The following is a 24,421-nucleotide window of genomic DNA, read 5'->3' as shown; positions in this document are numbered from 1 at the left end:
AATCAATAGATGTATATTTCTTTTTATATTTAAGTGTGGCCTCCAGGCTGCAAGTCCTGCCACTTACTGGCCGGTCTTTTAGGAATTTAGACTAGTGAGGATTAAGGTTTAAGATAAATAGTGCTCATTCTGTCTTATGCTAAGCAAGAACACTTCATTAATTGCTTCAAGTAATTGGTTGCTTCACAACCAAAAAGAGAAGGGAAACAAAAGAGAGGAGGGATTCAAGATCTTTCTTAAATACTAAGTCTTGAGCAAGGCACAAGTAGTGGTTAATGAGTTTCCTGATGAGCTGTATCCTGTCCTACTTCTCATTGAGTGGCCATTTGTTTCAGGCCCTTGCCATCACTGGAAGAGCTCCCATGACTAAAAGCCCACAGTCAACCTGATGTGGGTGAGGTGAGCTACAGCAAGAGCCACACACGTGCCTGCCTATAGCAGATGTCACACAGGGTATGACACTCCGTGCCTGCCTACAGCAGATGTCACACAGGGTATGACACTCCACTCAGCTTCCTCACCACCTCTGAACTGCCACATGAGCAGGTCACTGAAGCCTGGCCCTCTGAAACTCCAACTTAGAGCCATGTTAGAAATCTGTGATGTTTCTGGCAAGTCAAAGCCATGTGGACTTTTTACTAATACTACAGAGCATGTCTGGTTATACCTAGAAACAGTTCATGTTACTTCACTACATTAAAAAGGGCATGAAAAGCAGAACAGGCCATACCTGAATGACTGCACCTGCAGTGGCACTTTCTGGCTCTGCTCCCGTAGCCGGCACACATCCTTAGAAGCCTTCCTCATCAATTTCTCAGCACTTAAGCCTTGTTTCTGCTCTTCTTTTGACTGTTCAGCCTGTATCAAGAAAAACAATTGTATTTTGCTGATTATGAACAACTATTAATTTCAAAGAAATGAGAGATGCTTCTGTGTTGAGCAAAACACTTGGCAGTGTCGTGTTTACTGTTAATGCTATTAAAGGTCTTTTCCAGCCTAAATGAATCTATGATAATCTCTATATAAAAGGTCAGCAAGATAAAAGACTGACATCACAAGCCTAAACCATGGCTGTGAAATAAACCAACGGGGCTTTTCCTAAAAAAATAAATAGAGCAAGTTCTGTGCCATCACAGGTGGCTACTAGGTTTTGTAAATTCTGATATTTCTTAGAGCTGTAGTTAGACGATACCTAATATTGTATGAGCACAAGTTGTCTATCCAAGCATCTTTTTAGAACTGCAAGCCACTGATTCTCTTCCCATATAAAATACTTCTATTTCCTGACAAAAGCTCTCAGGAAAGTTGCCTATACCTACTCTAAAGTGACAGACAGAAAAAATAGGGAAGGTGTGCTCTCAAAACACATTTTCAGGTTTTGTTGACCATGTTAGCAAGGAACATGAACTTTTATGACTTTAGTCATGACATAGTACCTATTTTGCATGAGACTCACTTCTTTCATTTGCATTGTAGAGATGTAAAAGCCAAGGCAAGTGAACAGAACACCAGTGGTAACAAGAGATCAAAGGTCCTTTGTGAGCACTGCTGAGCAGCTATATACCCCACAGTAAGTGACTGAATTTCTGTACCTCAGTATTGCCAGCTCTATTACTTATGTCTTTACTAAGCATCAACAGGACAGCTTCAGCTGTGCCATCCACCATTTTAGCAACAAGACTGCTATTAATAGCTGTGCTTTGGCCTTAAAACTTTATCAAGGATTTCTGAATATCAATATATATAAATCAATATATATTCTGAATATCCAATAATTTGAACAGTGACTCTTTTTAGGTGGGCAGTCACCTGAAATTCTTAGATAAATGACCCCCATTCCTACACAGGTGAGTTCTGTAACAAATGCATTTTTGCCCACATCACATGTGGGGTGCATGGCATGGGCAGTGCTCTTCTAGACTGCAGAGGCTGTCAGACAAATGTTATTTATTGTATTTTGAATTTTGTCAGCCATTAAAATTCAATAGAAGCAGTTCACATTCTTAAACAGCTATAAAGTTGCAGAGACTTTAATTTTTGATTCTTTAGAGACTTGAAAATGCTGTTCATTACCTCAAATTAAAACACATTTGCAAGGCTGAAACAGCAATCTTCAAAGCTAGTTTGTGACTTAGAAGTTCATGTCCCAGTTCTGAATTCAACCCAGTAGACTCCTAAACAACAAAACCAACTAATTCAAAAGAGCTAGTCCACACTATCAGTTTCATACTGGGTAGTTATAAGAAAGCTGCTCACAGCAGGATAGTGGTACCCTCTGTCTGTTGAAACGCACTCTGGTTTCTATATGAAAGTGTTTTACATGAAAGACAACCACCCTTTCAAAAAACTCACTCAAAATCCAGTCAGCTTGTACTGCTGTTAACTTCTTCAGTCCCCAACTCCAAAATAGCTTTGATTTTAAAATGAAATTAATCTATAAGTATTGTTTTCTTTATTAGTTAGTGAACATAAATTTGCAATCTACAACTGGTAATGTCTTAATTAATTTCACTTATGTCACTGGTCATATGATTTACCACCTCCCCTAATGAATATTTACCATCAAAGCACTAAACATAAATATTTCAAAATTTTCTAATTTATCCTTCCCTAACTATACATGAGATTCTTGTGATTACAGCATTTCATGTTTAAGAGTATAGATGACTTGTTTTCATACTCTCTATTACCATGTATCCTTTTTTCATTTTTGAATCCATTTATTTTTTAAGTATGCTCTATGAGAAACCTGGATTTCAGCCCAATGTCTCTAGTAATATGCATATGAGAAGGTATGTACATAACCATAATGTTTATATTTACATTATGTTCTTTGAGTGCTTTATATAAAATACAGAAAATCACAGTAATACAAGGGCCAGACATTCAATAAGTCCTAAAATCTGGAACATTTTGTGATGCACCCCCCCTGCCCCCCCCCCCAGCAACAGTATGATCTCAGATTCTTTAAGTGACCTGAAAACACTCATTCACAACACTTAACACTTATCTACCAAATATAAGTGTCAGATAGGAATCTCTCTATCTGGGATTAGCTTAAGCTTAAGTTAGTTTAAGATGACAAAGAAGAACCACTATCAAAATTAGAGCTGAAATGCTATTTCCTGTCTTGTTCTTCTGTGGGTTTTATATAGAAAAAACAGGATCCAAAGAAAAACTAACTGTGCTAAACACCAAATCATTGGGACAAAGATACAAATACCAAAATATTGGTATTAATGACACAGTTACATATTCCCTCAACATAAATGATGTACTAAAAAGAAATAAAGAAGATATTTACAAGAATCTTTTTTGGATATAAACAGCAATAGTACTTTAGAGGACACTAGGTGTCTGTAAACTTACTTGTATGAGGATTTAAGACTCAAACTTTGAAACCCTGTATGATTTCTCACAAATATCCAATCTAAGCAAGAGAAAATGCTTCTGGTGCACAGAATTATCTCTGTTTTCTGATCTGCAGGTATTAGTGGGCATTACATACTTGCTGCACTTAGGGAGGTGTGGAAGGAATGAGAGGGAAGGTATGGAGTCTGAGGATCTGGCTTCAAGCAGAGTAACTAACTGCGTGCTAGCAAGCAGCCACTGATTTTTAACATCCCCCACATCAGTGGTTTCATTTTTCACTTGAGACTCTCTCAATTTCTCTGGTGTTTCCAGCTGCTGCATTAGTCTGTGCCATTATAATGCCTGCAGGATCTAAGAAATAATCTATGACAATGTTCTCTAGGCTGCTGTGTTTTGCCAACCCAAGGGGAAACACTGACAACACAGTACAGCGCTCTCAGGGTTGTTTTGCTCTGCAGGGGAAGGCTGCAGTGATTTTAAGGGTAGAAATATTTCTAGAAACTTTGTAAGCACTCTTCAAAGAGGTGGAGTGACCGTGATCATTGTTCTGACTTTTACCTTGGGAAGGAGGACTTAAATGCTATGCTACTGCCCGCATATATTTTAGGAACGTGTATTATTACCCTTATTGTTCACCAGTGAGTGTAATGATGTTGATCACTGACATGAGCCATACAAAATGTGACAAACCTACCTCCTGCCTTGGAAGAGCCAGCTGAAATAAAGCACAAATCTAAAGGATTCATAATATGAAATGTTGCAGAGGCATACTCTGTTCTAGAGGGAACAGTTTTAGAATGGGAGTAGTTTTAAATTAAACACTCAGAAAATATAATTTCTGTCCTGCATCCAGTATTAGATATAAACTATTAAATTCCACATAAATTTAGCTATGCTTCTTTTCTATAAGTTACTATTTTTATGAGTTAAAACTTGGATCAAATGAATATAATGGTAAAAAACCAATACAGTTACACTAAGTTTAAACACTACACTATCTTCCCCCATTTTGCCCAGTGTTTTTCAGAACACTCATCAATGTTTACCCTAAACTCTGCTAGTGTTTTATAGTAATTTTAGTACTACACTAACTATAACCAACAGTAGATACCAAAAAGTGGGACCAGAAGACACAACAGGACATAAATGTAGAATTGGGAGAGCATGCTGGGGAGAAGTTTTATTTCCTAAGGTATCAGTCAAGGACTTAAGGAAATATGTGGTGCCATTACATGCATTTTTCTACTGTGAATTTGGCCAATCCATAAATTAATAATTTTTTGAACCTAATTTTTTGAAATTTGCAGCATTCAATGTTTTATTGAAAACATTTTTACAGTTTTTGTATGTCATGCTATGTTTGCTTGCATTTTACCTGCCACCTGTTCAATTTTCTACTTCTCAGTGAATACAAGACCATGATTAATTGCTCTCTTCCACCTCACTCATGGTTGCATGGACTCCAGTTGTAGCTACTTAGCTGTTCCTTACACAGAAATTGTTTCCTCCCTTGACCATCCTCCTTGTTGACTCTCTGCAATTTTATCATCCTCTTTGAAAAGGGAAACCAAAAATGAACTATGTTTATGGTACAGGCATAATAATATTTAGACCTTAAGGCAATGATATGTTTTGTTCCAAGTATTTTTCTTAGCAATTCCTGTCGTATTTGCTTTTTGACATCTGCTGATCCTGTGATGTTTTTGTTCATGTTTTGTCTCTCATATGTGGAGTACCTCATTCCTAACATTTCCTAACAAAGAGCTCAGCTTTGTAAATGTAAATATTAGGATCATCCTTTCCTCTTCTACACAAGGCTATTTACTGACATTTAGCTTTAAAAAACAACAAAACAAACAACTATTGCTTACATATGAGGAGGGCCTCTGCACCTTGTTAAAATGTTCCATTTTTACAACTCTGAATAACCTGGTGTATCAAAGCTCAAGTCTCTATCAACCATAAAGAGCTAAGGAGCACAGATCCTTCCTGGCTGTCACTCACAACCTCCCCTCATTGAAAACTGATGGACATTTACAGACTTGGATGGGAAGGGGGCTCCAGAAGGTGTCTACTCCAACCTCCTGCTCACAGTAGATGATACCAAAGTAGTCAGGGTCTTGACCAGTTAGGTTTAGAATACCTCCAGCTGTGCAGGTTGTGTGAGTTTGTTTTACTTTTTTTACTTGGTTGGGTTTTTAACTCCTCCAAAAACCTCTCCAGGTACCTATTCCAGTCGATGATCTCCATCTCCAAACAACCTCCCAAAAAACATAATAAAAGCCCCACAACATCTAACTTATTAATGTATCTTGTTGGAATTTTCCACATTCTAACTTCTCACTGTTGCATCTCATTCTTCTATTCTGTTTCTTGTCTTTTAATCATGTGGGGGCATCCCACCTTATGGCAGTGCATATATACTTGTATTGTTTGAGAGACCATCACGTAGAAAACAGCATTTGGCTTTCCTTTGCCAAAACGACAACAAGTATGTCCTGCATAAAGAAATAAGCCACTGCCTTTTCTCCATGCCCCTACCACTCTGAATACTGGTAATTCCCCTAAGTCCTACCTGTTACAAGCATCTTTTGGCTATAAGTTCTGTGCAGACTGCAAGGCAACTGATGCTGAGGGACAGAAAGCACATGCAAGTATGTAAAAGCATGGCTGGGATGTGAGAATTCTAAATTAAGTTTTAAGTAAATGCTATTTTACTACACCAACCATAACTACTACTCCAAATACTAGAGTTTCTAATGTGACTTATCAAAGTATTTAGAGGGCACTAGGAAAATGTTACCTCAAATTCTACGTTTAATGTTGTAGTATTGATCAATAAAGAAACAGTTTACACTATGTAATTCAGAGATGTAATTAGTCAAATGCGAGCTTCTGTAAAAACCTTTTAACATCACTGAGCAAATTCTTTAACAAATTTATATCAAAGGTAGAGGCATACTTATATATATGTGAATGCTGCACATACCTGTTTTTCAGCTTGTTTCAAGAGTTTCTGGAAACGTTCATCCTCTAGCAAACACAGAGGAAGGTCTGCCTCTCCTCTGCCTTTCATTTCCTCAAGCTTTTGTTTCAGGTCCCTTAAGGCCTGGAGCTCGTCGTTCAGACGATTCTGTCTCGTGCGCGACACCTGGAGGTCCAGCTCCAAGTCCAGGGAAGTGCGCACGGGGCACTCTTGCGCAGCTCTCCGCAGCATGGGCTGGCAAACGGGCTGAGTCGTTTGGGAGACAGAACAGTAACAATTAATACCTAGAGAGGCTGGTGGAGAGCTTGACATACTGCAGTCAGAAAAGCTCAAATATTCTGGGGGGGGCGGGAAGAGGAGGTTTACCAGTCTTTTTTTCTGAAATAAAAAAATTCACCTATCCTGGAATTTTTCTGTAGTCGCTAGCTAAAAATAAATGCTCCAACCAAGTGCACATGATATATTTAAGGTTAAAAAACAAAAAACCCATTCTGATCCCTGGGATGACACTGCTGGGAGACACAACACTACACAGAATTCCCTACAGATGTCAACTACATTATTTATTTTTGTAAATATTTGCTTTTTCAAGGCCTAACTGAACACATAATGTTACAAACTCTGTAAACATGCACTTCTTCAGCATATTTCACATTATTTACTGTCCTTTCACTGTGACTTTCTGCATGAGTAAGTCAGGCAGGAGAAGCCATCTTGGACTATTCAGTATCCCAGACTTTTCTTTCTTATACAAAATGTATCCTGCTTCCTGGTAACAAGGCTTCAAAAAGGACTATTTTTCTAGTTACAATTAAGATTAAAATATAACTCTCTAAATTCATGTAAGAATGAATTTCATGCAAGAGAGACTCTTGCTCTCTTGTCCTTCAATCCTTTTGCTACTTGAATACTTTTGATGGAGCGTCAATTCCCTTTAAAAGGGCATCTAAATCCTTGAAATCTTCACCAAAATTTGCTCAAGATGTATACTGCTGGTGTTGACTTTTGTGCAGCATAGGCCACCTTGTGTCACATTCTTTAACACAGATCCCTTTTGACAGTAACTTAAGTTCAACAAGAAATGCCATGATGCTGAGCATCAGTGTCTCCCTGCTTCAGCCACGACTAAAACAACACAGGCTTTGTTGCAGGGGAGCTGACATTGGACTGAGACCAATATGTTGATATTTCAATATGAAACTACAGGACAGAATCATGGTACTTGTGTTGCTTTTGCTGAAATACTTGAATAAAGGGTATCCTCTATGTCATTTGATATTCCCAGTGTCCCCATAGTTCACTGCAAACCATGTGCAGGTAACAGCACATACCTGTTTAACTCTCAGGCTCCGTCGTTCTGTGGCGTTTCTCACAAACAGAGATTTCTTGGCCAGCGTGGAGCTGTCGCTGTCGCTGCGATTCAGCTGCCAAAATGTACAGAACAAACAGACATAAAGCACCTCCAGATGTAAATACACCTGCACTGGTAGAACCAGTCAGGGAACCTCAGCCTTTACATACATGTAAGGTCATATTCTTACTATAAAGTTAACAAGTTTGCAACTAGAATAAGCATCTACTCTAAAATTATAATCCTATACCAGGACAACCATTGATCTTACTGAATGAATAGTGAGTCTCTCTAAGAATTCAAGGAAGGTAACCATGGTTATTAAGTACTGATAAATCATTGTCTGGCTGCAGATACAAACTATGGATTTTGCTTACCTGGGGCAGGCTTTTAACAAACTTACTACAGGGAAGGTAAATTACTGTAGACATACACCTGTCCAACAAGCAGTATTTTTGTATTGTTATTAATTGCAACAAGCAAAAGTGTGCCTACAGCTTCCTTCAGAAGCACTGTCTGCTTCTTAAAATCATGTGCCACAGCTCAGCGGTAGCTTCTTCATAACTTTAGCATTATTTCATACACATCAATGCAGAAGGATTGTTAGGTGCATCAGCATCAGTAGGTGGTCAGAAGCATCCCTCTGCAGAATATGTATTTCAACTCTTCAGGAGAGGACAAGAAAAGGAATCCTTCTGCTAACATTTCAGTAAGCACAGGCAGGGCCCTAAAGTGTGCTTACACAAGGCTGATTGGGAGCTGGGGTCAGAAATACAACCACTTGCAATATACAGTACACCTCTTGAGAGACAAATCTGTCTTTTCACCATGAGCCATTACTGGGAGCTCACTCCTTGATACAGAGAAGCGGCCATCGCCACTGATGTTCTTCAGGCACTTTTCAAGGGACATTTTCCAAAGCATCAACAGACTTTAGTTCTGTCCATTAGGCCTCAAAGATCTCTGTTTTCTGTAACATCAGAGGTGCTCTCTTAAAGCCAGGCTATCTCTTCTGATTAGAGAGCAGCTGGCACTTCACCAGAGTGTATCCAACAGGCACTTTCCTTCCCTACAGCATCATAATGCAAGGAAGGCTGGATATGCCTGTGGTACAAGCTGGGGACTGGGACTGGGGACACCCCAGCTCTCCAGCCTTCTTTGTGAACTAGGATGCAGCTACAGTGCCCACTCTGGAGCCCCCAGCAGTGGGCAACAACTGTTTCTGACACTTCAAAAGATATATCTTCAAACATGTTCCTTTTTTTTGCCAGTGAGAATCACAGAGAAGTGATGAACATTAACATTCCCAAATGATTAAGGCAAACGCCTCTAACTGAACTGGGGAATTAAAGCATAGGTATTACTTTTTTAAAAAAAACATACTTGTATGAATTACCTGTAGAAACTAAAGATCAAAATAAACGGCCTTTTCTATGGTATCTGTGATTAAAATCTATAGAGCTGGGAGTTCATGCTTATATCTTGTAACACATTATTTTCATAGTTAGTTTAGCAGTAGCAAGACTCACAATTTAAATCTTTTTTCTCTTTCCATGCTACCATAGATCTAGAGAGACTGGAGAACTTAGCTGCCAAAGCCATGTTTAAAACCCAGCCCCGAGGCAGCGCTTGCACATCTTTCAAAGATGCAATTACAGCAGGATTTGGGCTGCCTAGGTTTAAAACCAGTTGAGATACAAAGCGAGATTTAAAATTGATGACTGAGCTCTTTCCACACTGTTACCCTTAAATGGTTGCATTATTAAAATATGGTAATGCAATGGCATTTTACAGTGAATTCTATTTCATGTTGTAACAAATTGTTTTGCTGCGAGAGTGCTGGAGTTGCTGACGTGCAGGGAAACACTTTTTGCAGAGAGCCAGCACAGGCATCTGTGTTATTTCTCTCCAATAGGATGTATTTTTGCCCTAGCAGAGGTGTTTTGCAAGAGTATGCAACTCTGCTGAAAGTCAATTCCACTATACATCAGCTCAGATAGGGAAGGACTCTAGAGAAAGCACAGGCTCTGCCTCTTGCAGGGAAAAGCAGTACATGACTCAGTGTCATTAATGCTTCACTCCCAAGAAGTTAAATGACTCTTTGGTTAATAGCTCTTCGTCCCAAATGTCTCTGCTCTTACCCTGCAGATGTATTGGTTCCGCTGGCCTGGAGAGAAGGTTTGGGAGCGCACTATCATGCTGTTCCTGACAAAGGGACGCTGTCTGCAGCTCCAGCTGGCTCTGTCCTTGGGTCGGACTGCTGTGTTCTCGTTAACCAATTCCTCAGTGTTAGTCTCTTTATCAACCTGTGAACAGGAATTTAATGCATAAGACTTACTATAACCAGATACATGCCCCCACATAGTTTCTGTGCTTTCAGACTTTACAAGCATTCTCATTACCTTGTGGTGGATGGAAAAAGACCAGCGGCAAAAAGCCCTGTGCATTTACAGAGAAGCTATTCTAAGTAAAGAAATGCAAAATTCCCAAGAGGCTTAAGAGTGTGTGGAGAGGCTTTGAAGGTACTCTTTGTAGCCAGTAAAGCTGGAGCTTTTGCAGAAAGGCCTTTGCTGCTTTGCTGCTTGGCAGAAGGTTTGATGCAAACACAGTACAAGTAATGTTTTTCTTTGCCATTTGCAGACATTATGATTATTGCACATTTATATTTACTTTGTTTGGTATTTGCAGAAGAGCAAGGTTCTGCCATGCCAGAGATGGTGCCTGTGCACACTGAAAGGGGGCAGCTGGAAAAGTTACACTGCCCAGGTCCTTCCAGACATACTGCCATACATCCCCAGGCCTCAGCAGCAGGACTGCTTTATGCAATCTCTAGAGCCTTGTGAACCCAGGGAAAAGACACTGCTGGCTGCTGTCCCTCAGCACAGCCTGCTGCCTACTAGAGTTGTCCCACATGTGCCTGAGGGAGCCTCAAGTGGCTCCATCCCTGTGGGTGGCACAGCCTGTGCTTACTTCCATGCTGCAATCATCCTGGCTGCTGGGCTAGACCAAGCTCTGCAGCAGCTGGGACATCCAATGTTACTGATGAGCAATGGGGCTTTTTCTTCAGCTTGGGTAATTTAATGAGGTTCATGATTTCCACAGTGCAGGAGATAAATACAGTGACCTAAATAGCACAACAGCAACCTTGAGAGCATGTGGCCTACAGAGATCTGTGCTGTGTCTGGCTCTGCAGTGGGGACTGCTGTCTTTCACTCATTGTCTGGGTCCACCCAGCCCAGGTTTAGCAGAGCACTTTGTGTGCGTGTCTGACCTTCACATGTCGTCCTTGCCATCTCCCCTTGCCGAGTTAGGGCTTTGATCTATATTTACTTGCTACCCAGCAGACTGTCAGTCCTTTTAATACCACAGCCTTAGCTCATTTGGCATCTTGCCACATTAATTGGAAGTTAATTACAGTTTCCAGCAAGTCCACTGAGATGTTAAACTTTTATATTGTCACAAAGTTGAAGGAACGAGATGTCACTCTTCGTCTTTTTACTTCAGTTATTTTATAGAACTTTTGAGTTTAAAACATGCAGCAATGTTTTTACTAAGATGCAGAAAGATTCTAAAAATTTTATTTCTGAGAGTGTTCTACCACATCAGGAATATGTTTACTAAACATTTAGTAAAAGTGCTTTCAGGAAAGTGGAATATAATTTCAAAAACAACAGTTACCAAGAACATGGAATTAGAATTTGCTTTATGCAGTGTGTGGATACAATAGTACCCTCAATTGTTCAAAAGTATACACAGTTTTAATACACATTTTGGAATTTTCTGTTCATTAATCTTTTGCCCTTTTTTTCTGCTAAGACAGTTCTTATATTTCATGCCCAAAAATCAGGGGGAAAAATAAGGAAATCCCTACATTGGCTTAAAGATCTTGACCCTTGTCATGTGTTTTTTCCTGTTGAGCAGACAAATCAGAAAAAAAGAAAAGGTAACAATGAAACAGATGTGCAGAAATATTTTAAATATGCACAAGCTGAAGCTACTGAACTACTCTTGTATTTTGAATGTCCTCCACATGCAACAACAAAAAAAGTGAAGATAGAGAGTCTTGGTTAATTGTCCTGGACTTACGAGTCCTGCTTAGCATGTCTGTCCAATGTCCTCTTCATAGTTCACAAGTGACCACACCAATTTTGTTACATGTACATACATACAAGTGCTACAGCAAAGGCCTCATCAAATTGTAAATGCATAGATGCAGCAGACTTCTATATTAATTGCTCAGAAATAGATTTTAGACATAGTAAGATACTGCAGGAATGTGAATTTTAAGATATTCACCAGTGTTAGAATTACAGCAGCTTGCTGGCTTTCCTGGGCCTCATCACTGTTCTCTCTGTTCTTGTCTTCATTCATTTCTGGTGCATCCATGAGTAACCCCAGGTCATCATTACAGTCACCTTCTACTTCCAGCTTAATGCCATCTTCCTCTTCATCCACAATTTCATCAGAGGCCTCTGCAAGCATCTCTAGCCTGTGTGAACAGAAGTAGCCCAGGCTTATTATGAAACTGAAAAAGCTCACCAGAGGAAGATACCAGAAAGCCCAGACCTGCACTAATGTTTAAGGCATGCATTTTCCCGAGAAGGAAAACAACTATCAGCCAAATGCTTCCACCAAGTTCACGTGAAGGCACATTTCATTGCTGCCCTAAGCAAAACCCAGCACTACTACAGTTCACCTTCAAGGTTGTTATGACAGCACTGCACTCTATTCAATAGCTGTAACATTAATAATGTTGAAGGACTTTTGTTATAAGTTCATAAAACAAAAAGCTACTCCCCCCTTTCCCCCAGTAAAGCATGTATTTTCTTCTACACTGCAGCTAAGAAATTGAACAATAACAGAACTCAAATAGCAATTTAGTGAGAAATCTGTTTCTTGGGAAAGCTCACATTTTCTTCAAAAACAAGCTCATCAATGGAAGCACACCCACACTGACTTTATCAGACAGCAGCTCTCTTTTCAGATCTAACAGCTTGCCTGTTACAGTTAATGCAACTATAACATTTGAAATTATGGTACACTCCCAGTGGCTTCACAACCCAGGTGGTTTCACAGGAAGATGTACATGGAATGGAGGAGCATTGGTAGTAGGAGTTCATAGAGCAGCCAAGAGACTGTAAACCTACAAGAATGTGAATAAATTGACCATACAAGAGAACAAGACTTTACTCCAATTCCAGTGGTGGTGAGGCACTGGAACTGGGTGTTCAGAGAAGCCACAGATGTCCTGTCCTTGGAAATTTTCAACGCCAGGGTGGATGGGGTGTTGACCATCCTGATCTAGTGGAAGGCGTCCCTGCCCATGGCAGCAGCATTAGACTGGATGATCTTTAAAGATCCCTTCTAATCCATACCATTCTATGAATCTATGATCTCCAAAAGTACAGCCCTTTTGTTTGTCTAAGAAGAGGAAGAATGAGCTGAATAATTCAGGCATGAAGAGTGAGGGAGGAAAAGTGTCTTTACCAGTCTTCCTCAGAGGCCCTTTGCTCTTGTTCCTTCTCCTCATCTTCAGCCAGCTCTTGTTCTACTGCTTCCAGCTCAGCAGATGTCCTTTCCAGCAGAGCTGACACAGCATCCTGCTCACAAGGAAAAAAGATAAACCAGAGTTGAATGATATATAACAGGTAGGAAAATGACAACTCTTGCAAGAGCTGACACCCTGATGTCAGCAGACACAATGACCCCCAGATCACAAGGATAAGGGATTTGAATTGTCAGTGTATAGCACATTGAATAATTACTTTTATACAGAGCAAATCTCAATGAAAAACAATTGGTTTTAAAATGACAATGCAATCAAATATGCTCCTGTCATCCTTCAATGTGTTTTCTCATCTTCCCTATCGTACTGTTCTTAGGTGAAAAAGGGTGCTTTTCAAAGTTACATTTTCTATGCAGTTCTCTTAAGAAGGAATTAAAGCAGAAAAGCTTATTTAACCAGAAGAGTTAGTATGTTTTGCATAAACAGCATGTTCAATGCAATGGCTTTGAGTATGCAGATTCAACAGTTAATAAATTGCAATTTTTAATGTATGCATATGAAAATAAATTACACACTTAAGGAAGCTCTTCAATAACATTTTTTCTAAAAAGAATCACAGCTGAAGGCCCTACTCACACAAAGTCACTCTAGACAAAAGTGCCTGCAAAACAGGGCCTTGGACCTTCAGGATGGCAGTTCCCACATTCAAATAACTACAATGCAACGGCACAATTGGAGTCTCTGGCTTTTTTCTTCCTATCACAGTAATAGCCAGCTCATCACTCACCAAGTCCAGTGAGTCCAGTGACTGTGATTGCTTGCTTAACAGAAACATGTATTCGTCGTTTTCTTCCTTGGGTTTTTTGCCAGGACTCTGCTTGCAAGGCAACAGGTTGTACCACAGAGTACAGGTCTCATCAGAAAGTGATAAATCTGCCAGGCTGATCTGAGTCCCAGCCTGTACAAAATAAGAAAAGGGAAAAAAATTATTTAAATTTGTTCTGTTTTCTACAAAACATTCTACTGTACTCATCATGCAAAACAGGCAGCACAAATTCGACATGAACCTCAATTCCCTTTCTAACTGTACAGTTTTCTATTTCCCTCTACTTCCAGTTAAAATTGACAAATGTAAGTACATGGAAATGTCAATTCTGCCATCTCTTATTTCAATCTGCAGAAATGTCTCCCCACACGCACACCCCACACCATACCACAGTACTGCACACACCTGCTCTAGTGCATTCAGCAATGAAACCCTGTGCAGCACCAGTTTGTGGGACAGCAAGTGTCACATGATTTTTCAACTGTCCCACCACAAAAATCATGCATATGGCAAATAATGGATGACCTTGGTTGCTCTAACCAGGGAAGAAGGAGATGAAAAGCCAGTAAAAGAGATTAAGAAACCCTTTCATTTGGACAAACGCTGGCATCCACTGAGTTGGTACTCTGGGAAAACTTCTGAAGTACTCATGTTTGGGCTGTGCCTTGGAGATTAAAATCCTTTGTTCTTTGGCAAAGCATATTATCTTCACAGCTGCTGGGCTGCACACATAGCTCTTGCCAAGACTCTGGTCATGCTGTCCAGGGCATTCTGCTGGGGATGATACTCCCAACTCTTTCATTTGATCTTTGGAATAACTCTTGTCTTCACTGGGGTTTTTTGTTATTGCTGAGTCCTTTCTTCACCTTTGTATCCTGCCTGAGGTTGCATTTTTGTTCTGTTGCCCTTCCCTTTCCTCAGGGGAAAACTCTTACATACTGAAAAAGGCCAACACATTCCCCAGGAATTAAGTTAACTTCTGAAAAGTGAGGCTGCTTCACAGTAGTCAGAGCCAATGAACCCCAGCAGATTGCAGCATCTCTTCAGTGTGTGGGAACTGCAAAAATCTCACTGTGCTACTAAAATCCCTCTCGTGGTGAAAAACTAGACTTGAGTTGCACCAGACCATGCAAAAGCAATTTGAAAGTAAATGAAGCATCACTGATTCGGTGATGACTACGATTAACAACAACATTCAAAGTGACAGCTTCCAATGGGCTGATCTATAAATGTCATGCTTTTTTATTTCAACAGATCATAAAGACCAAAAAGGTGTCCATCATATAATCTAAAATAATGTCCAAAATGTAATTTAGTTTGTTCTTTGAGACAAGTGGTGATAATGAGGGCTTGCTCTCATTATTTTTTACTGTGGCTCTTCTTCTGTTTTTACTTTAAAACCTAGCATTGAAGTTTATAATGGTTTATGCATAAAATGGCAAAGATGGAATATTGATCTGTAATTAAATTAATTCTGTGTTAGAATTATCAAAATACCTTCCATCCAGGATTAGATTCTGTACCAGGAGTTTCAGAGAAAGGCAGTATTCTAGGTACTATAGCAACAACTAAGTTATGCTTCAGACTTTGTCTCCAAGTGCTGTGGAATTTTAGCAGCCTTGACCATCAAAATAAGAGGGGACACTATAAACAAATGCATGCCAAAAAAGCACCAGAAAAAAAACCACATACCAAGCATTCTTCCCGACGAGTCCTACTGACAGCACACACATCTACTCTCAGTGTCTTCTGTAGCAGTGCCACTTGAGAAACGGCCACTCTGAATATCTCATTGAATAAAATGGTTTCCATGGCAGGATGAACTTTAGTGCGGAACAGACAGCTGATATCAGTGGAGGATGGAAGGACTGCTACTCTGATATACCTGCCAGAAACAAAACAACATCTTTACCTCTGTTTAAACTGCCACTAGCTGGTGATGCAAGGAGAAGTTCACCCCATCAATTTAAGGACTGCATAGCAACAAAATGGAACAGTAACTTTATCAGTGGAATGGAAAAGAGGTGACAAAGATGAGTGAGGAACTCCCCTGCAGAAACATTTCCCAAGAGGAATTTTTGTGCCTGCAAGGTAGTAGTAGGAAGAGTGGAAGCAGTTTCTGACTCTATCCAAGTTTAGTACTGTAAACAAAGAAGATCATGTCACAGGTGGCAGGAAACATGCCCTTCATGTTAATTTTAAAAAATGAGAAGAACTGGGGTGGACGTAAAAATTAAATTCTTAGAATAATGCAAGCAGCACTGAAAAGCAGTGATGTCTTTTAATCTTTTAAGGAAGCAAATCAAGTAAGATTTCCAAAGAAAGCAGGAAACTAAGGAAAGCAAGGAACAAAATAGCTAGGGCCATAGCTGCTTAAGATCAATGTATAACATTAATTGAAACTTGGAAGAATGCATCTTGCAAGCCTAAATGGAAGCACAGAGAGTAACTTAAAATTGTTACAAGGCTGCATTCATTTCATACAACCAATATGAATGGGTATTATGTGCATAAAAGTTGTACTAGCTAACTTGCAGGTGTGACTTTAGCAGCAGCTTGACAGAGAAAAGACATTTTTAATGCAATTTGTATGTGCTATTTACCTATTGCACAGTTTCTCATACACACAAATGAGCATAGTAATAGTTTAACATCTTTTCTGTGCCTATATATTAGTCTGTTTCTGGTACTGGCTTTAAATATAAATGGCATTCACTGGACAATAGAATGCAATGAAGCTGGCTAAAGCAAGAAAAAAGAGTAGGTCAATGTAAATAATTGTGGAAAATACTTTTTCTCTCAAAATTTATAGCACTACTATTATATTTTCTGACTTCGTGCAGAGTTTCATTAATTTTATTAAAAACTTAATTTTAGTTATGTTAGAAATTAGGTCTGTGAGAAACATGATTTTTTTACTTAAATTTGGGCATAATCTTTATTTCCCAGTTATGCCAAACTTCTTGGAATAAAGAGCAAAATCTAGGTTGTTTGGTTCACATGTACAGCCTGGATAGCAGGTATCCAGCATTTTGACATGCCAGTCCTGAGGTGAAGTGGTAGCGTATTGTAACTCCAGTAATGCTGCTGCTGTATTCATGCAGGTAGGTAAGCAATTGGCAGTCTACTGAAAACAGCCATTTTAATAGACTAAGCAATGTATAAAAACATTTATAAAAGATGTAGGAATAGAAGATAAAGTGTATCAAAAGTATGTTTAAAAGGTGGTCCATTAGAACTTTCTTTTAATAACTGTTTGCCAATTTATTGGCATCAGGCCAAATGAAGGGTAAACAAAGAAGTGAAAGAAATTGTTCTTTCACTTTGTTGTATACGAGTGATTACTTTCATTTTAATTAATAAACTTAAAGAGTCAATCGATTAATCAGATTTTACTGTGACAAACCTATGACTTCTCAACTGATGAAGAAGTGACCCTGACACAGTAACCCCTCAACTGTGCTCTACCTGGGCTAAAAGTGAGCAGTTTTTACAGTATCAGTAACACCTCATGTCAAATCTATTCTTCCATGTGTAAAGGTTCACTAAAGTACTAATTTATCCAACTGATGTTCTAGGAAATGCAGCTATAATGTAGCATCTTTTTTCAGACCAAATTTTTAATCTGTACAGATTATACATACATGCACACAAGTGCAAGTGGCAGAAAAATGCTATTTGCAAGGTCCTGCCTTTACCCTGCCCCTTCTTCCTCCCTGTTTTGTGCAGCTTTAATTTCATCAAATCTCTTTTAGCAGCAGCAGGTTAGGACTTCTTGACTATCAATTACAACCTCACACTTTAATTCCTGAAAAGATACCTGCTCTGGCCTAGCTTTATGTTACTGAACATCTTTTTGCCATTCTACATTATCTACTTTTCCTCTCACCTGTGTCAATTTATTCTTCAATGTTTTTTTTGTTTTCTTGTGTTAGTGGACTTGGAAGGTCAGCAGAGGAAAGACTAGTTCAAAGAAGGAAGGATAGTAGTAGAACAACCATTTGTTATTAACAAAAACAAACAGAAAAATCCAGCAAGCACCCAGGCCTCTATCCTTAATGCATCCTTTCCATATCCAGTGGCTTCCTATTTATCTGCCAATCAAATTTAAGCCAATGGGATACAAAGGGAAAAGAACCAGCAAGAAAACTAAATTTTTCAAGGATTGATTATATCCTACTCCAATCTTATTAAGCTTTTCAACAGTTTAAAGTAAACTTACAGTCTGTCAAAAAGCTTGCTCAAGTACAAGCATCCCCAAGGCAACCTGTACTTATTTATTCAGATGAGAATTTTGGATTAGAAACTCAGTGATAACACATTCAGGCTTTTCTCTACATATGATTCAAACTGCAATTTACTTTTAGACTTTGTTGGTCCAATTCGAATCAAGAACTAATTCTTAGCAGACCCCCAAGCTCTAGTTGTTAGGGATGGTGTATCTCAATGTGACTGTGCTTGTCCTCTTGCAATTTATTAAATTACCCCTTTCCTTTAAAAGCTCACTTAAAAGACAAATACTGCTTTAAATACCATTTTACATCAAAAAGACACATAAATGCAAAAAGACAACATTCGGAGCTGAAAGGACGCCAAAGTATCAAAAGAATGGTTTTAGTAACTATGGCATAGCTGTTTTGCACTCACAAAGCTGGAGTGTTTAGAAGCAGTAGAAAAAACACCATTTTAAAATCCTTTTTTCTCCAGTTTAGTGGAATGTGCAAATTTCCTGATAGCATCTTATTCTTGCAGCATTGCTGGAATATGCAAATACTAAATATTACATAAATACTACAATGCTAAATACTACAACAGTTTGAAAAGTTTTGTATATACTTCAGTGCTCTTAAGCCATAAATCAACCAATTCCTTTAGAGAATTTTTAGAATTTATTATTATACTCATATCTCAACACTACTTCTCAGTGATTGTTTGACTTACATCTTAGAGCCAAGGGGGACAGGAAATGCTGGAAGGTTTCTAAGCCGCACTATGATTATCACAAAACTTGAATTGCTGTGGTCGTATCTGTTAAAAAAAGGACAACACAAGGGAAGTTTACTATTCACACTTACGGATCAACAGAAATATTCCCCTTGCTGGTCACTCACCTGAGTCCTATTTGTACCTGAGCAGCCTCTAGAGTTGTTGCATCATCTTCACTATATACAGTGTCCTCAGTTTCATTTGGTCTAGGAAAACCAGGCAAATACTCAAATTTTGGAAAATTATAGTTAGCTTTCAGCAATTATTAAATATGCATACATAGAACATATATCCATTCTCCTAAACATGCTGATTTAATTACAGCATGCACTCCAAATAAGGATTTCAGAGCCTACACAACAACAGTACTTGTTTTAGGGGCAGTTGCTGCTGGAATAGTTTGACAACTGCAGCAATGATTCAGAAAGGCCTGAGGCTGATTACTGAAGATTACAGGCAATACTATATAAACTAGTATGAAGAATCCTATAGAAGTTGTCTGGTCAAAAAATAACAGCAAATATATTTCTTATATCCTGATCACTGCAGTGAACATTAAGCCTCAACCTGGATTATTTTAATACCAACATTACAACGGAGTTTTTTAATGTCTTTTCTATAACCTCTTTTTAAAAATAAAAACATTCCAAAAAATTGCTATGCAATCTTAAAAATCCTTAACAAAGCAAGAAGTAAAAACAATAACTCTGAGTATTGACAATAGAGTCACATGGCAGAACCTGCATAGTTTAAATCAAGCTTTTCTCTTGGGAACACTTCTAGCAAGGAAAAAACCCCAAGATTATAAAGAAGTATATTAATGCAATTCAACCAAGTTATACAAGCACAAAAAATAACCCTCAGATCAAACTTCATTGTTTGGCAAATATGCCTTCCTTTCCATCTGAAAATACAAATTATTTCTAAAAAAGGCAGGGCTGGTTAACTACTTCTGCAGGTACCGTGTAACTGATCATAGATATATTTAAATATTTGGTGGAAAGACTTGCATGATTTCTCAAACCTACTGTTTCATAGAAGCTTCATATACACCACTATCTCCAGCTACAGACTCATCAGACACAGCAGCAGAAACACAAGCTGTCTTCTCCTCAAGCAGATGACCAGCTGTTCTTCTTGGTAAATCACCACCTACAAAAAGGAAAAAGAATGAAAACTAGTCCAAGAGATGAATAGTCAGAAAGAGAGATGAGCATAGCTTAGGAAGTTGTCACATTGAAAGCGGTGACCCTTAGCTGAGTATCACAGAGTAGTTTTGTTCCATATCATTAAACATTCTGAGACTGTACTGCTGTTGCTACATATTCTGGCTACAGATATAACCAGACTGATGAACTTGAAAATATACTATTACTTCTTCCCAGAGATGCAGACTCCTATCATCACCCTTATGCACTGAGCTAGTTATTATCCTTCATTATAAGCCCTCATTTTCCTGATCTTTAAACCAGTATTTGCCATGTTCACATTCAGCACTGTGGTAACACTGCAGCTACATGCCAAGTGCTTGCCTACTGTTTATTAAATATTCAAAAGTCTGACAGACATCCTCTCCCCAGTGACATAACTGCTGGAAATAAAATCCCCTCTGGTTTACTATCATCAAAAACTTTCTCTGCTACAGCCTTTCAATGACTACTTAGCTTTAATCTTCAACTTGCATTCATATGTGAGTGTCATGCCATGAAGCCACATTCTGCAGCACAGCAAGCTGAGGGCCTATGCAGTCCTTTTATCTGCCAGGGGTGAGGATATTGGTATGCATTATCATCCCCATCTGAATCATGACTTTACATCCTGTTAAGATGTTAAAATTTCAGGCTCTAGATTAGATGATTGATTGCTGCATTTGTGCTTTTATTTATGGCAGTAGGAATGCTTTTTCCTTGATGATGAAGTGCTCTTTCCTTCCCCCTCACCATGTGAGGGGTGAAGGTGATGACATGATTTATTGATTACCCTTAGGAATTACCACGGCAGCCTGAATTGACTTTGACAATGACAGAGACTGACTGTGGAAGAACTACAAGATATTCCAACTTGGTTACTGACAGCAGGGACACGTGCAGAGGAGCAAATATCTCTATGGTTCACCTGTACAGAAAAGTCAGAGACAGCCAGAGAAGCAGATGAACACTGCAGATTACATGACAATAGGAGCTGTACTACCTTTGAGTCTTTGTCTATGCCCAAGTTAAGATTCAGCAGTATTCAGATTTGTAGTCCTGTAAAAACCTAAGTCTGTGGGCTGAAATTCTGAATGCAAGTTTAGTGCCTCTGGCTGAGTTTGTTCAAACCTTCCCATTCAGCATCACAGCAGTTTCAAGGATGAAACTGGAGTAGAAACACTGAACAAACCCCAGATCTGTGTCTCACTGTTAATTACTGAAGTCTCACCATGATGCCCATTTTACTGTGGAAACCAGAGGTATTGAAGTGTAATTAGTTAATACCTGGCTATTCAAAATTCAAATACTTGTTTTGGCAGCTTTAATACAAGTTTAAAGACAAACTGTATTATGCATATGGTGCTACATGGGGAAGTATCAGTATGAAGAATCACTGAATGCATTTACATTTTAAAACCATAACTACTTATATAGACTTAAAAGGCAAGCAGACAATATCCAGAATAAGAGGTCCTCAAAAAGTGAAAAAATGTTAGAGAACAACACAATGCCTTTGAAAATAATGACCTATAGAAATATATTTTTTTTTAATTTCTGATTTTACATAGGCCAAAGTGTTCCCAAATTCCAAGCCATTTTGAATTCAGTTCTCCAACTATTTGAGCTGCAGACAGATTGCAAAGACAGACTGAAAGTTGTTGTTAATTTGGAAAGGATATGCTGCTGAAATACAGGCAGGAAAATTAATTATTGTTTCAATCTTTTATAATATGGCTCTAAAGTAAAATAACTACTGTGCTACACTATCCTATAAAGACAAAGGACAAAAAGACCCCCTCCCCCCAGATTCCCTTTCCATGCTTTTTCAACTTTGCATTTTACAGGTTCAGACCATTAGGACATCAGTCAATTTCTTGTTTTCTTTTTGCACAGTGAAACAGAGTGGGGCCTCCCAGCTTGTACTAAGCACACCATCTTCTGATGCCACATTGCTCTGGCCAGCTTTGAAATTACCACAGTACTGCAGTAAGCTAATCTAATTAGACAACAGATGTTACAACAGTTCCTTGAGAGAATTAAAAAAATAACAGCAAATTTTTCATTAAAATATATAACTATGAATGTGACATGGTACTTTTATTATAAATTTAAAAACTCCAAGCACAAGGGTTCAAACTTGGTAATAAATCTGGACAATGTTCAAGAGCTAGGCCATGTTTATTCTCTAAAACACCAAACTCCTTAGTTAGCTGCTTCCCTACCAGCTCAGAAATACAATTGGAAATTCCAGGTACTGACCAGGTTTCAAATAGGGCTGCCAGTGCTCAGCACTACTGGAAATCTGTCTCACTCAGTTCTTCCTTGAGAAAACAGAGTGTAACATAAACATGAATGGTTTGCAACATACTTGAAGACAATGACACAGAATGACACTAGAAAAGAATAAATGTGCAGAGAGAGCACAACATACTGTCAGCCTGAACAAAAGGCAGCAAAGAGAGCACTCCAAGACTGAGCACGAGCCATCTTGACAGCTGGGATTTTTGAAATTCTGGCTCTGCCAAAGGTTTTGACAATATAAGATGATTAAGTATGCTGTATGGCTTTTGATACAGACCAGAAGTGGAATTCATCACACCTAATTAACTAGTAACTAAGGATACCTTGATAACTCACAGTCATTCATCCCTTCTTCCTTAAAGGGAAGTATGCTTTAGGACAAGATGTCTCATTCTTTTGGAAGTTACCCACAGACTGCAAGGGGATCCTAGACTCACTTAGGAGCTCTGTTCTAACTTGGATTAAAAGCCAAAAGCTGTGAAATTTATGTTAAAAATAGGGAAACTCTCACTGTAATGTAGTCACCTGTCTTTCTCAATTCAAAATGAAACATAGATCTTTCAGTGACAGCAGGCTCAAACAATTAGATACACATAACACATAATTTACCGTCCAGAAGTCTCTTTTACTGAGGATGTCAGTTTGTAACTTACTTTTCAATGAGAAAGTACCAAAAAAGTACCTGATTTCAAGTTATGAAAACACCAGCAGAGGGTGTTTGCTCTATATCCACACATCCTGATAAAACCTAGGAACAGCATGCATCCTCCATGCTTTCAAAATCCAGCTTCAGCTTTTTGTGTTACTGTTTTCGGGACAGATTGCAATATATGAACTTACTTTCTAAAACAGCTATGGTAAAATATGGACAGAATCAGGGTGATTGCAGCTCTCTGCAGCCAAAACTAGAAGTTAGGTAACATCCCTCAGAACATGCAAGTGCGTGCTGATTAAGATACTCTTCAGTTACACAAGGTACCTCCTCATTTCAAGAACCAGCTGTTAATTTTCATGTTGTACATACATTTGACATTAGATTTTTTTTTTAATTACCTGAACTTCCTTCATGTAGGGAAGGCAGAGGCTGCCTAATGTTTAGACCTTTATCATCTGTAGGAGTCTGAGATCCTGCTCTGGCTTCAGAGTCCAGTAATATTTGGTTCTCGCAGAAGCTAATGCCTGCAAAATCACCTGAAAGGTCAGAGTCTTCGAAGTCCGTAGTGAGGTGATGCAGAGGGGAGTTTTGAGCTGACACTGAAAATGCAGCTTCTAAAACCAAAGGGGACCCTGGTGGGGACAAGGAGGAGAGAGAGGATCTGGAAGACAGTGATGTCACAGATTTGGGAGGTTTAGTCAATTTGGGATGGTCTGCAGCTGAAGGAGAGTCACTGTAACCGAGTCTCCCATGGGAACTGACCACTTCATTTTCATGAATAGTAGTGATAGGCCCCGAAGGAATGTAACCAGTTTTTTCTTGCAACATGAAATCAAGTTTGTACTGATAGTCCAAATCTGTAATTTGCTCGCCTTGGTTATAGTAGAGGTCCGTGGAGCTGAGCGAGTTCAGCGAGCCTCTACTTGATGTGTTCAGAGATCCCCGGCTGGACGCCAGGGATCCCAAACTGCTCCCTGAAGACACAGATAACGTACTGGCTGAGAGGCTGCAAACAAAGCACAAACACATGCTGATGTTACTAAACTAAACCAGCACAAAACAGAATAAAAAGAGGGAAGCTTGACTGAATCTGCCTTGTAACAGATTACAACCAAAGGCTGCTTGGGGCATTATGTTTTTTAAGCATCTATATCTGGCTTAGCTCAGTGTGCCCAACCTGCACACTACCAGGGCAATTTAGCCAGCCTTTGGCCACCTGCCTAAACCTCTTTTCTTCTGCAGAAGGCT

At 39.0% G+C, this 24,421-nt stretch overlaps 2 protein-coding genes across 3 annotated transcripts in view; one reads left to right on the top strand and one right to left on the bottom strand.

The window, feature by feature from the left end:
- Positions 1-24,421, top strand: part of DCTD (dCMP deaminase) — a 191,187-nt gene that overhangs the window by 40,884 nt on the left and 125,882 nt on the right. The window lies entirely within an intron of this gene.
- WWC2 (WW and C2 domain containing 2) overlaps positions 1-24,421 on the bottom strand; it is a 95,257-nt gene that overhangs the window by 3,978 nt on the left and 66,858 nt on the right. Inside the window, exons 11-22 of the mRNA XM_036382250.2 lie at positions 23,572-24,179; positions 20,056-20,179; positions 19,153-19,233; positions 18,983-19,069; positions 15,734-15,926; positions 14,003-14,173; positions 13,197-13,309; positions 12,006-12,198; positions 9,851-10,015; positions 7,690-7,782; positions 6,362-6,604; positions 731-858 (exon numbers count right to left, since the gene is read on the bottom strand). Coding sequence (XP_036238143.1) covers positions 731-858; positions 6,362-6,604; positions 7,690-7,782; positions 9,851-10,015; positions 12,006-12,198; positions 13,197-13,309; positions 14,003-14,173; positions 15,734-15,926; positions 18,983-19,069; positions 19,153-19,233; positions 20,056-20,179; positions 23,572-24,179 — 2,199 coding nt within the window. The remainder of the gene's footprint in view (positions 1-730; positions 859-6,361; positions 6,605-7,689; positions 7,783-9,850; positions 10,016-12,005; positions 12,199-13,196; positions 13,310-14,002; positions 14,174-15,733; positions 15,927-18,982; positions 19,070-19,152; positions 19,234-20,055; positions 20,180-23,571; positions 24,180-24,421) is intronic.

This window comes from Molothrus ater, chromosome 4, assembly GCF_012460135.2.
Source record: "Molothrus ater isolate BHLD 08-10-18 breed brown headed cowbird chromosome 4, BPBGC_Mater_1.1, whole genome shotgun sequence".
NCBI lineage: Eukaryota > Metazoa > Chordata > Aves > Passeriformes > Icteridae > Molothrus > Molothrus ater.
Note: the sequence above shows the minus strand (reverse complement) of the source record. Positions and strands in the feature narration are given on the sequence as shown.